A 13,817-nucleotide genomic window follows, 5' to 3' on the forward strand; every position below is an offset into this window, starting at 1 on the left:
AATGCGTATAATATTCAATAAACTAGTATATTCTTGGTATTTTATCACATGATGCCCTCTACTCAAAATATGAAAAAACAAGTTAACTGAACAATATTTTCTGTTTGCGATGCTCCCATCATCTTTCCAAATTGGGTTTTAAATGTATCTTCACACATAAAAATATTTGTATTATTTTGAATATGCTCCTCAAATTCCATGGCATACTTAACATGAAGGTTGTCTTCTTCTTTTGTTCATCTTATCACCAGCGTATCCTTTATTGACTATGATTTATTTTTCACAAACTTTACAAAGATGTTTTTTATGGTGTCAACTTTTAGCTACAAATTTATTTCCCTAAAATATTTCCAATAGCAAATCTTACACTTAGAAGGTTCATTTTTATTTTCATGCCCACCGGTTTAGTGAATGGTACTTCGACACCTAATCAATCTAAATTATTTTTGACAAATCGGACATGTAAGCCATTTTTTATTTTTCTTTTATTTTCCCTTATATGCACAATCTACATTTTCATCATCACTCATTGGGGTTGGCTTGTTAATATTATTATTCTTGCTATGATGGAGATCTTTTGGAACATCATCTCTAGCATTGTCACATGACTTGTTACAGTTTCTTGTGAGGTATTCTTTTGTTTGTTAATAAATGATACAAATCTTAGAGTTGAAGGTTATTTTTATGGACCACAAACATTGCCAAAGTATGGCATTACGTTTTTACACTTTTATGAGAATTGTTTATTACTTTGAAGAAAGTGGCTCCTACTTGACATCTCTCATGAATAAGAAAGTGCAAACAATGTGCTTGTGTTTAAAGTTCACAACACAATGCTCAATATGATCTATAATAATGATCTAACCCATTTTGTATGAATATGGAGAATTATATATTAAAAAAATATCATTTGTCTTTCACTAGCTTTGGGCATTGAAGAAACCAAAGAAAGGAGTCCAAAGAAATATTCTTAAAAGGATGTAAAGGTTCAATAAATAATTAAAGAAAAATTGAAAGAAAAATAAGTTTGTAAAGAAATTCAAAATTTTAATTATGTTTATATGCATTCACATTTGGTAAATCTCACACAATTTAAAAATGGAGCAAAAATTTGATAAATCTCACATGATTATAAAATAGTTGATATAAATGTCGGAGTAATTTAGATCATGATCTAAAATATATTTTGTAATTTTTAAGGCAATTATCTTTGTATGACTAGAATGGCATTGGTAAAATTGGTCCCCCAATAAATGATGAAATTTTTATCTTATTGGCAAATATATTGATAAATTTTAACTATCCCTAAAAATTAAAGGCAAATTGTCATCGTAAATGCATAGTTTATGGTGGAAAAAGTATTAATTATAAATGTCTCATGAATAATTTATGGAAATTTAACATTTGCTTGATTGATTTGGATCTCATATAGTTCCATTATAGTTGCAAAATTGAATTAGGTAAATGTGAATTATTCAGAAATTGGTGATTTGTCACTAAAACAATTGTTTATTTGGAGAATTTTGACATAACAATAACTTAGTATGAAGTCTCCATATCAAGTACTCTATATACAGGAGAAACAATACATGAAAACGTCAATAGATAATTAGGAAATAATGAGCTAAAAGTGTAGAAAATGTGGTGTCACAATTTTTAATTATAATTCAATGCTCAAATTCCAACAATTTATAAGAACTAACTTTTAATTTAAGAAGCAAATTAAACTCTTTTTTTAAACAAATTAAACATTATTATCTATATGATCATAATCAACTTCAAATAAATTCTTGTCCTACACCAAAATTGATCTTTAAAACCTTTAAAATAACATATTTTATGTTTTTATACATAATTTTTTACCTTAATTTTTAAATTGTTTTATTTACAATTATCTTTCTTAAAAATTAAATAATTTGATAATAAAAATAATATTTACTATTTTAAATTAACAAACTATTTAATACTTGAAATATTAAAAGCACCATGTCTCTACTTTGAATATCAGTATTTTAAGAGTAAAATAAACTAAAAACCTTTATTATGTTAATAGAACATTTCAAAAGTATTCATTCCTCTAGTGCTTGCCAAACAATAAGGAGATCACAACTATAGTACAAACAAGAATGGCCGTTGTGGGGGCCTGTTATAAATCAGCTTGATCAAAATCTGGCCCACTTATGGTAAAGCAAAGTTTATTCAGAAAGTTTTTCATTAAAAATTGAATTTAATTTAAAAATTATCTTTTTATAAATATAATGTGATGATTAAATTGTCGTGTTATTATTTTTCTCATAGAGATTAAAATCACAGTTGTTGAAATATTATTATTGAAAGTCCTGAAATCCTCTGTAACTCCAAATCAAAAATATTTATCTTCACAAAAAGAATGCCTTGTCCATCTGTTAAACAAAATATAATTCAAACATTGAGCTTTCCACACCCATTTCAAGCTGAAAACAACTTTCAACCCCACATAATTTATCATATTCGAAAATATGACTGTTAAAGCAATTGAGTGGTCTGGTCTGGTTGTCACCCATCAAAGTAAAATTTGAAAATTACTCCCTCCTTCCCACTCAACTCAACGATCAACTTACACACCATTCATAAACCCATTCTCCTTTCTCACAATTCCCCCACTGCTGCACATCAACAAACAAAGTTCATGGAGTCCAAGGGATTCGAATTTAACACCGGAGACGACAACTGCGAGAACTTCAATGGCAATGGAATGCCATGTTTTTCACCACTGTCAACAACATTCTACCGCTGGCCTCTGCGTGATATCTCTAATCTGTTTTGCTTTGAAGTAAGCTACTTTGTTGATTCATGATAAAATTCAAGCTCTGGGTTTCGAACCTGAGACGAGGCCCAATTTGTTTTACCCTTTGGGCTTTCCTTACTGTTTGTTTTCGCCTGTGCAGGTTGGAGATATTCTTGAGCCACGTGTAACGAACACTCCAGCTCGGCGTACCGACGGGGGCACTTCACTTGCCACATCAGCACGAACGAATGTCATCGTCAGCCCCTCGATGTCCAACTCCCACAAGCTTAGAAAGGGCTTTAGGTGATTCGTCTTCCTTGTCCTACGCCAGCTCAGCAGATGATTCTTTTGTTTGGGCCAAGTCAGCATTTTTTAAACTTATTAATTAATTATTTGGGATTAATTCAATATGGGGATGAGTTTGACAATGTAGTTTGATTGATTGAGTGAAATAACTGGGTGTGCATGTTCAGTATAATTTGTGACAGAAAAAATGGAGGTGGTTGATCACACCCCATAGTGATAAGCCATTTGTAAGCCATTAGTGTGATTGGATCATACATATTTGTTAATATATGATTGGTTTCTTCATTGATTAACAGGCTTAGTTAAAATTATTCACTTCTTTGATTATTACTCACTTTACTCGAGGGATTGCATTTTCATCTATAAAATAAAATTTTGGTTTTGTTGCTGAATGGCGGCCATTTGATTTAAGGATTTTGCTTTCTTATTGGGTATTAGTAAAATTTAGATCACAGAAAAAAAAAATTAGCTACAATCTGTTTGAAATATGAATGATTTTGATCTCTTGTGGAATGTCAGATACATCTTCATACGTTAGAATTCTCAAATATTCAAATTTAAAATACATCTTGATACATTAGAATTCTCAGACATTCAATCCTTCTAATTTGAATGTTGTTTCCAGAGAGTGCTCTGTTAATAAACTGCATTTTGCAGTATCTCAAGGCATTGTACATAAAAAAAAAATTGTATGCAAATAATTACATAACTTTCAAATCTTTCATAAAAAAAAATTCTAAATTCCTTTATGTTTTGAACAGACTTCTTATCACAAAAAGGTAATTTCCTTCCGAATTTCATAACTGTGCCATACATTAACTTATTGATCAACTATCTACCTTTCTTTTGAGTTATGATTGATTGCAATCAACTAAATTTCTCTAAATTGTTTGTATATTATTTAATGTTATATACCTCTTCAAAATAAAATAAACAAAAATATATCTTAAATCCATCCATCTAAAAAGTCTGAAAGAAATAGAGTCTCAAGATGCCTACTACGACATCATTTAAATAAATATATTTAAGATATCTTTGATAGTCCACACTTCAACACTGGCATCTACACGTCATGGCATCAATCATGCCTCAGAAAATATTGCTAGTTGAATTTTTTTCTTAGACCTAATATGAGCATCATAGTAAGCCATGATAAAATGGACCCACAACAGGCAGCACAACCATCTACAAAGCTAACTAGGCGCGGGGTAGAAAAAAATCTAAGCAATCACCTCAGAGAAGGCGAAATGAATGGGATCACATGTTTAATTGTCTGGGAAATAAGTCATAGTAAACTATATAACCAAAGGGAGGGAGTTCCAAGCAAATCTGAAATGCACCGTGGCAAGCTCCTCTTGCTTCTAGTAAATTGATTCCATAGGTTTGGAAATCATAGCAGAGCACTTGTCTTCCCCCTTTTCATGTTCACATCCTGAACAACATTTCTTATCTAGTTGTAATTTGCATGTGTGTTAATGGACCAAACTTTGTAGCGTTCACCATTTCACTAGAAATTGAGTACCACCCCAACATAGATTGTTCAATTTTGTAATATAAAGTTCCTTTTTACTTTATCCTAAACATGACTTTTTGTGGAATTGATTCATGGCAACAATCAATTACAATACAAGATATACAACGTTTTGTTGTTACACTCTCTCTATTGTTGAACACCAGTACACTTAAATTGAAAGCCAGTGCTTTGAGAACATCATCAACTTTGCAGATCATCAATAGAAAACAAGCATCCAATTTGCATGGCATACCCTATTAAGTGTGACCATGTCATTAGAAATCAAATGTAAATGTCACATTCTCTCATCTTGACCCTTAAATGTTTCTGATTAACTATAATATGGAGATGGTTATTAGTTCTGCATTTGGAAAATGGAAGTACTGGCAGAATTAGTAAAAATAAAGTTTCTGCTGTTGGTTTTCATTGAAGAGATTGTATCTCCAGACATTCTGCATGGTTCATTAGGTGGCGTTTACAGCTTGATGACAATATCCATTGGTGATTTTACCATTGTCTCAGTCAGAAACTGCTAATTGACAAACTAGCTATTATTGTGTCAGGTTAGAGTAGTTGAGATGAATTGTTATTCTTTTAAACAACAATTCAATTTGAAATGCACAGGTGCAAGCATGATGAATTATGCTACATGATATACAGCCAAGTCTAAATATATAATTAATTTGGTTATATAGAAGCTAGCAGACCAATGATCCATCAAATGTATAGGCATCCCTCTACTTCACGGAAGTGTTGATCAATGAATCATGTTCTACTGAGAAAACGTGAAGAGTTATATTATTCATATTCTGTCTCTATAGAGGTACATCACTTGGGTAATCTTCTTTATGTCGTGCAACCATTTCACGGAGGTCTTTTTCTTGTTCCTGGAGATTTAATGGAACTTTATCATACACATCAGAGAAAAGATTTTCTATGCCTGGCTTTTCCATGCGCTCAGCAACCTGAATGGCCTGTAAAATCTGATCAGACAGAAAATGTGAGTTTTACAAAGTTAGGTGATAGAATTGAGAATAACTAAAAGACAAGCAAAAGAACAAAACCAAGGTCTAAAAGCAGTTATAGAACATTGAAAACTGTAAAATTCTTTAGATAGAGTATGTAAACTCCTCAGATTTACCTTGTTTCGTATTTCATTCCTAAGTTCTAATTCATCCTTCTCATTCCACCAATTATTTCGATTCAGCCACTTTCTAAACCTTGAAACAGGATCATGTTTTATCTTCCAGTGCTCAATTTCATCTATTCTACGATATTTGGTTGAATCATCAGATGTTGAATGGTGACCCACTCGATATGTAAGTGCCTGAGCACATAATTGCAATAATCTGTTAGAGGTTTCTGGGCATATGTTTTCTTGTTTTCTACCATGTTTTCTACCATCTAGGTGACAAATTGCAACTTTAAATTCAAATGCACACATTAAGCTTTAGGCTTGTCTGCACTTGCAGACAATTATGATTCAGCACAAGTACAAAACACATTGAGTAAAAAGGATGTGAAATAGAGCAAAAATTTGTACCTCTATTAATACAGGTTTGCACTCGTTGATTGCAATTTGTCGCGCCATTCTAACTGCGGAGTACATGGCAAGTGCATCATTGCCGTCTACTCGAATGCTTCTAATCCCATAAGCATGCCCTCTAACAACAATACCATCACCTAAAAATTGTTGAACAGGAAGACAACCGGGAAACAAATAATAAATTAAATCAAGAGGAGGCTCTCAAAATAGATGCAATAATTTTAACAATTGACTATAAATCCACAGTTCAAAAATCAGAGCTGCGAGTTACTTCTAAACTGTTCTGAAGATGGGGTGCTGATTGCCCATCCATTGTTTCGGCAAATAAATATAACTGGAGCTTCTAGAACTGCTGCAAAGTTCAATGCAGCATGACAATCTCCCTGGTAGAAAAAGGAAGAGTAAGACACAATGAAAACAAAAATTGAAATAATTGGGCATTCATTTGATTGAAACTAATTGTGCGTGTAAAAACAGATAAAGTTTGAGTCTGACCTCACTAGATCCACCATCACCAAAATAAGTTACTGCACAAGCTTGTTTCTTGTCCATTTTTAGTGAATATGCTGCACCTACTGCCTGAGGAATCTGTGTTCTGGCAAGCATAAGGATAAAATGAGATTTGGAACCGGTCGTGCTAGTTATTCATAGCATGATGTGATGAAACAGTATTCATCTAGTAACTAGTGTAGTAAAAAACTGCCAAAAGTCCACAGCACTATCAAGGAAAAAGTCAAAATAAATAATGCAATTGCATAATTAGTCCATAAAAATAATCATCATTTGAGTAAACAAGATCCTTACGCTATAGGTGAAGATATAGTAAAATAATTTAATGCATTAGATCCATAATGTATAGGCATCTGCCGGCCCTTGCCATAATCAGCCGCATTCCCAAAGCACTGGTTTGCAAATTCTTGTAATGTAAAACCACGCCACAGGAGAACACCTGGCTCCCTATACTGTACATAACACAGACAAGGTCCAGCTGAGTAGAGGCCCCCCTTAATGCATGAGTGATGTTACAGTATTTTCAGCAATAGAAACAAGTAAATAACAATTCCAGAGGAATAAACAATATACAACTCAATCTGCTTCTTAAAGTGATTTCGTAAAAATATAAAAAAATCTTTCTAAAAATGTAAAAAAATTAATGTGTGAAAACAATCCTGGCTTAAGAAAAGATATACCACTGGAATTTCATGCTTTTTGAAGCCTTATGAACCCAACCGACAAAAAATTCTAAATCTAGATATAACTAGTTAATATCAAGGCAAATGAGTTATTTACCTGAGGAAAAATAACATCATCAATACTCAAAGCAGCTGCTGATGAAATATTGATAGCCTCTTCCCCAATAGATGTTAGATAAAAAGAAATTCTGCCTTGTCTTTGAGCTTCATAAAAGATGATGTCCATTACCTGAAGAGTTACCATACTATCGTACATTTTCAATGCCAATTCTTTGTTAACCTGCCATAGTGTAAAATCCTGTAGATGAGACGTAATTCATTTCCAATAAATTTCATATCTTTTGAGTATTTCATGTCATATGTAACCTATTCAGCATTGATAATATCTTCATCAAATTACTCCACATAACATGTAAAAGATTCTCGTAAAAATTCTTAAAAGTCTTCACCTCATATATACCATCAGTTGCAATCTGATGTCCATAATTATCCAGAATTCTGTAGCAAGGTACACGAGTATTTGAAGACTCTGATATGAAGCTCATTTCAGAAGTAAATTGAACTTTCCCACCTGGAAACTCCAGAAACTGTCCATTCAAAAAAAAGGCATGTAAAGTAGTGCTCTACTTTAAAGCCATCCACTTTCTAGGATTAAAAAATTGAATTCATATTCAGCAAATAAAAAATATCTTCTCTGAATGGCCTTGGTTCTGTATTTTGATACAGGCCTCATACTCAATAATGAATATCAAACAGAATCAATAGTTTTAAACAACATTATTATGAAATATGTTGGGGTGTTATTCACACCTTCTCCCAAATGAACCACATTAGTGAATTGCAATTTCCGAGTTGAGAATTAAGATTGCTGTTCAGATTGTTTTAAATGACATCAATTAATCTTTTAGATGTTAAGGAACATCCAAGTTTGTAAGTGGATTGTGAAGCTATTTCTTTCACATTTTGATGTTACGTCGCATGCTTAGGATGGAATATGAACCCAGGTACACCCCCTAGCCAATGGGCTATTGCACTTCTAAGCTACATGTCCTTTCATGACAGACCTAGAGTGTGGACTGACACCCCCAACACTGCATATATCAGGCTGCACTTGGATAGATACCAACAGTGACTAGCCAAACTTTTAATTGTTTAGTCGCTCACAGGAAATTACTACAACCGAAAAAATGGGGGTTCTAAAGTTTCAGGGGTAAGAAAATTTTTAAGTTTGTCATCATTAAAAAATTTCAAAATCTTAATTATCTTCATAAAAAATACAGTCATTCAACTATTTACAGGTACAAAAGTATATATATCATCTTGAGCTTGAAACTTAACAAATAACAACCAATGATGTTCACCCAGGGTAACTATGGTAATTACTACATAATTTTACTTTCCACAGATGGTATCCTTCATTCAGAATTAAAATGTAGAGTATCTTTGGAAGACTGATTAAAAAAATGTATGTCCGAATACATGATTTCATATGACAGACCAAAAGACAGAAATTATGACAAATTTCAATATTAGTTTTTCAAATGTTTGTTTTTTCTGATTTGGCAAACGATTGTTGCAGAGAATAAAGAGCCTAATTAGCACAACTTCCTTGATAAACAAGTTTAGGCGTGACAGCCCTAGGTTATTTGCCTTTCGGTAACATTGTATAGGAATGCCGTATTAAGCTCTGCAACAATTTCTATCATGCGTGCAAAGGACTTTACTATATGGGAATGAAAGTAATCCATGACTCTAGTTTAGCATTTGACACTACCCAAAACTATATCTACCCCAGAGGATGCCTAACTCCATATGGGGTTCCTACGCTTACTCCCTTGCCATATGGAGGCACTACTTGATGGTAGCCTGGAAACGTATTGAGCATTATTTCTCTTTAGAAAATGAAAATACTATGAATATATGCTCCCTTCTGCAACAAACACAAATTTTAGCATTTTAGCAGTTTAATACCTTCGAACCTTTTTAATCAACAGGGATTTCTTGTCATGTTACCAAAAGACAGATAACCAGAATGATAATAGACTAAAATTTCACACTTATTCCAATTTCCAGAAAACAGACCTGGTTTTCGCCATCATCTTCCGAAGCAAGCTCTTGGCTGGAATACTCAGCCACACCTTTCTCTGCTTCAGTTCTAATCCCACAATGCCTCCACCCACAATGCACCGATTTGCCGGAAGATTGTAAAGCTTCATGGACCAAATGCTTTTGAATTGGGTTCTGCTTTTGGGTTACAAAATTCCGGCTTTGTGTTCCAGAATCCCATCTTTGTGCACCCAAAGGTCTCAAAAAACTATAGGGCCCTGGCCCATTACAGACACCATCAGAATTATTTGATATCCTCTGCAACAAACGACTTTGCACAAGCGAATTCCACCATACTCTGGAAAAGGAATTTGATGGAAAAGACATCCCAAGGCAATTTAGTTACACGCAAAACCAGGAAGAGAAATATACTGGTTTTGAAAACCCAATGCGGAGCACTCCCAGAAGGCAATTAATTAAATAACTAACACATTACAGTATGTACATTTTAACTTCCCTCCTCTTGGCTTGTTATAAACAAGAAGCGCTTATATTAAACTTTCTAGTTACTATTAAATGGGGATAAGATCTATGAATCCGACAATGCATATCGAGGAAAAAGATAGATTCCAATGAAAATACCCAATTCTGACACCGTAGTGTACAACGTTTTCCTCCCGCCCAGTTCTTTGGAATGATTCCAATGAAAATACCCAATTCTGACACCGTAGTGTACAACGTTTTCCTCCCGCCCAGTTCTTTGGAATGATGCATTCGCCTATCATCTTTCCAATAACCCCCAAATAATGATAAGGCAACTCCATTAAAAATGCCCAGTTCTTTGGAATGATGGATTGCTTATCAACATCCCATAACTACCAAAAAAAAATAATAATAATTGAGATTTGATGGAACAATGTGGGATAGAGTTTATGACACAGCAATTTTGAGTCCCCACGGTATTTCCCATCTTATCTTTCAGGGTATAATCGCAATCATGAAAATTGAAAAAGTGAGTCAGCGGATTCAATTAACAAGTGTTGCTCACAAATTTGGTTTTTTTTTATATTTTAAAACATAAATCAGTAACAGGGTATTTTGGTTTGTAATGGGTATGTCCAAAACGTGTGAAAGGTGAATTAGTAATATTTTATTTATTTTTATATATTTATGTAGTGATTTGATCAATTGGTATAGGATTAAGCAAATCGTATTCTATGTGAGGGTTTCAATGGACAATGATAGCTTTGAATTGATTATGCGATGGACAACGATAGCTATGAATTGATAATGAATTCATATATATTAACTTTATATATTACCTAATCTTTTTAAATTTAGCCTCCTAAGAGTGGCATCTTTGGAATACAAAACAAAACAAATAAAGAGTCTTTTTTTTTGGAAATATGCAATTATATTAATAAAATAAATAATATACAAAAGAGATGTCTTTCAAGAAAAATACCTTAAAAGAGCAATAAAAAAATTGACTACAACTAAGTTATTATATATAAAAATACCCTCTTTTTGTATATCTCTCTCAACCTCTCTTTATGTCTCTCTCAACCTCTCTCTCCCTCACTCCTATCTCTCTTCTCTATCTTGGATATAAAGAGTGAAATGAGTTTATGTGCCAAGTGCCATCAATTAGATGTACATTCATAATGCGTAGACCAATTGATTGCATGTTAGTAGTGTAAACTCCACATCTTCATAACTTCTTACAATTGATGAACAGAGTCCTTAGTATATGACATTTGAATATTTGCTAGTATATGAGTATATCATGTAGACACCTAAAATTGCTAGCACCTATGATGCAAAACTTTACTAACTTTCTTCAATTATTTAATTAATCTAGGCTTTATTCCTTTATTTGAATTCAAAATCAAAATTTCCCTCTAATCCTGTATTATCTAATTTTTCTCTAATCTTAATTAACTAATTTTATCATTATTTAGTCAATCTTCTCTTATCCATTTTAATTAAACAATCTTTATTATTTAATTAAAATTTCTATTACCCTCACACAATTAAATAATTATTCCAAACTATTTAATTTACCAATTATGTCCTCTACAATTAAATAAACTATATAATTGTCCATCCCTTTTCAAAAATCAGTTTCTCCTAAAATAAATAAAATGTTTATTTTTGTATTCTCCTACAACACATGTTTAAAATGGTTAATTATCCCCTCTTTCTAACTGCCACTGACTTCCACTTTGACTCCCTATCAACTTTTTTTTTACTGAATTTGTCAATCCACCTCACTCCCAATCAATTCAGTTAATAGTCTAGTTATCTCTCTTGATGGATCAATCAACCAATTTCAGTCACACGAGCAATAATCTCTCAATCAACTTGTTTCAACAATCCTCAACCATTGCTCTTCCTACTTAACTTTCAATTTGAATTGTCAATCAAAATTCCAAAAATTTGTAAAAGAAACCTCAATCTCCTATCATCAACAACCACAATCTTCAAATTCTTGTGCTTTCATGTTGAGGAAAGGTGCTAAAATTTTGAGAGCCACCATCATCTACAACACAAGGAGAAGAAGAGCAATGGAGGCACTTGAATAAATTCATCATTATTAGTTTGTATATAGTTATTTCATTTATTGCTTTTGTTGAATTTGATCACTTCCTCTATCGATTGCATTTGAGAATTTTATAATAGGTTTGGGTTTATGGTTATTACAGTTTCCCGATTTTCAACATGAACTAATGCCTTAATTAAAAAAAAATTGTGTTCTCAAATTGTTGTAGGTTACGGGTTTCACGTGTCGCATTCATGGAATTTGCACCACATTCACAAAATTATTTACACTTACATCTTAATTGCTAACGCATTTGTAGCTTCCTATAACTGCATGTGTAGAACAGAATACCACATACACATAACAGAATACCACACAAGCAAGGTAGAATACCGCATCTGTAGAAATTGGTGACGCATACGTTGTGATCTGTTATGCATTCGTGGTAATCAATACCACAATTGAATGTCTAAATTAGAAGGTAAAATTCATGTTTTTTAGTCATTTCCATTTTTATTTTCAAATCAAAGGTTTCTATTTTTTTTGTTATTTTCTAGCTCATAAGGTATAGGTTTCTAGTTCTTAATTGATTGTTGTAGCATTGTGGTGAGGAAAGTGCAAAGATCTCTAAATTGAAAAATCTAGCACATGAGCATTGAAGATGGATCTTTACTAGAACCTTAAGTTCTTGTGATTTTCAGAGCAAATAACATTTCATTTCTTAAGGTAAATTTACAATTATTTTTCATGTATTGTGTACTTGCACTTCTATAGGGTGGTCCCGAACTGTTGGATGCATATCCTCTTCCCTTGCCCTCATGGATCTTAGGTGCAAGAGAAACATGTAATGACACCCAATGCATGGAAATTTCATCACCTTAGGTTTGACCTCAAGCACACAACTCCAATGGGCTATATAAAGGGACGAAAGCAAAAGCTCAAGTCCAAACCTAGCATGTATCTAGCATATGTGTCCATGTGTTCCATGGTGATGGAGGACACATTTGGGTGAGGACCTAGGTTTGGTTATCACAATCAAACATATCCTAGGTCTCCACATGTATAAAAGCTCAAGTGCAAGTGTTCTTAGAGCCCATACTACAAACCTTTTTTTATGTAGAAGTTGAGTCTGATGGTATGATGAAAGAATAAGTATCTGGTAGATTACTAAGAGGGGGGGTTGAATCAGTAAATAGAAAAACTAATACAAACTTTCCCAATCTTAATCTCAATCACACAAAGTAAACTTATCAATGAAATACCACTGTCATGATAAATACTCATAAGAAAATTGGTTGACTGTTATAGCAACTTAACAGTAAACAACATTAAACTTGTAAACATCCAAATGCTTTATCATATGTCAACATACTTCATTTCTCAATGCTTCTGGTTATCATGCCTTATCAGAAATAGTTAAGTAGTTAATCAAATCAACCATAAGATCGTAACCACAAAAACATTCACCACATGACACAAGTATTTTTGATGTGGAAACCCAAATAGGTAAAAACCATGGTGAGATGGGACTCACAAGATAATATATGAACTCTTCTGAAGTTCACCCTATTAGGAGCCAAGCCTGTTAAAGCTTTTACAAAAGTCCTGTTAAGAATTAATCCTATTAGGAATCACCCAGTTAAGGGCTTGACTACAAATGCCTTGTTAGAAGCAAGTACCCTATTATGAGTAACCTCAGTAGAGGATTTGAAAATCCAATCCAATGGACCACCTTGTTAGAGGATTTAATAAGTAACCAAGCTTGTTAGAGCTTACCTGATTAGGGGATTTCAATTTTGTTGTAATTGTTAGAAAACGACAAGAGTTTGTTTGATCTATCTGAATAGCACTACACTTGCTTGATCATATCCTTTTAAGCTCCTATCTGCCTTTACTCAAACTGC

At 33.0% G+C, this 13,817-nt stretch overlaps 1 protein-coding gene across 1 annotated transcript; it reads right to left on the reverse strand.

The window, feature by feature from the left end:
• Positions 1-5,236: 5,236 nt before the first annotated feature.
• Positions 5,237-10,234, reverse strand: LOC131041197 (2-oxoisovalerate dehydrogenase subunit alpha 2, mitochondrial). Its single transcript, XM_057974210.2, has 9 exons — positions 9,408-10,234; positions 7,775-7,912; positions 7,423-7,605; positions 6,937-7,094; positions 6,628-6,727; positions 6,404-6,515; positions 6,130-6,269; positions 5,728-5,913; positions 5,237-5,569 (listed from the first exon to the last, which is right to left on the reverse strand). The coding sequence occupies exons 1-9, from the start codon at positions 9,756-9,758 to the stop codon at positions 5,402-5,404; spliced, it is 1,536 nt and encodes a 511-aa protein (XP_057830193.1). The 5' UTR covers positions 9,759-10,234; the 3' UTR covers positions 5,237-5,401.
• Positions 10,235-13,817: the final 3,583 nt, after the last annotated feature.

This window comes from Cryptomeria japonica, chromosome 11 (assembly GCF_030272615.1).
Source record: "Cryptomeria japonica chromosome 11, Sugi_1.0, whole genome shotgun sequence".
Lineage (NCBI taxonomy): Eukaryota > Viridiplantae > Streptophyta > Pinopsida > Cupressales > Cupressaceae > Cryptomeria > Cryptomeria japonica.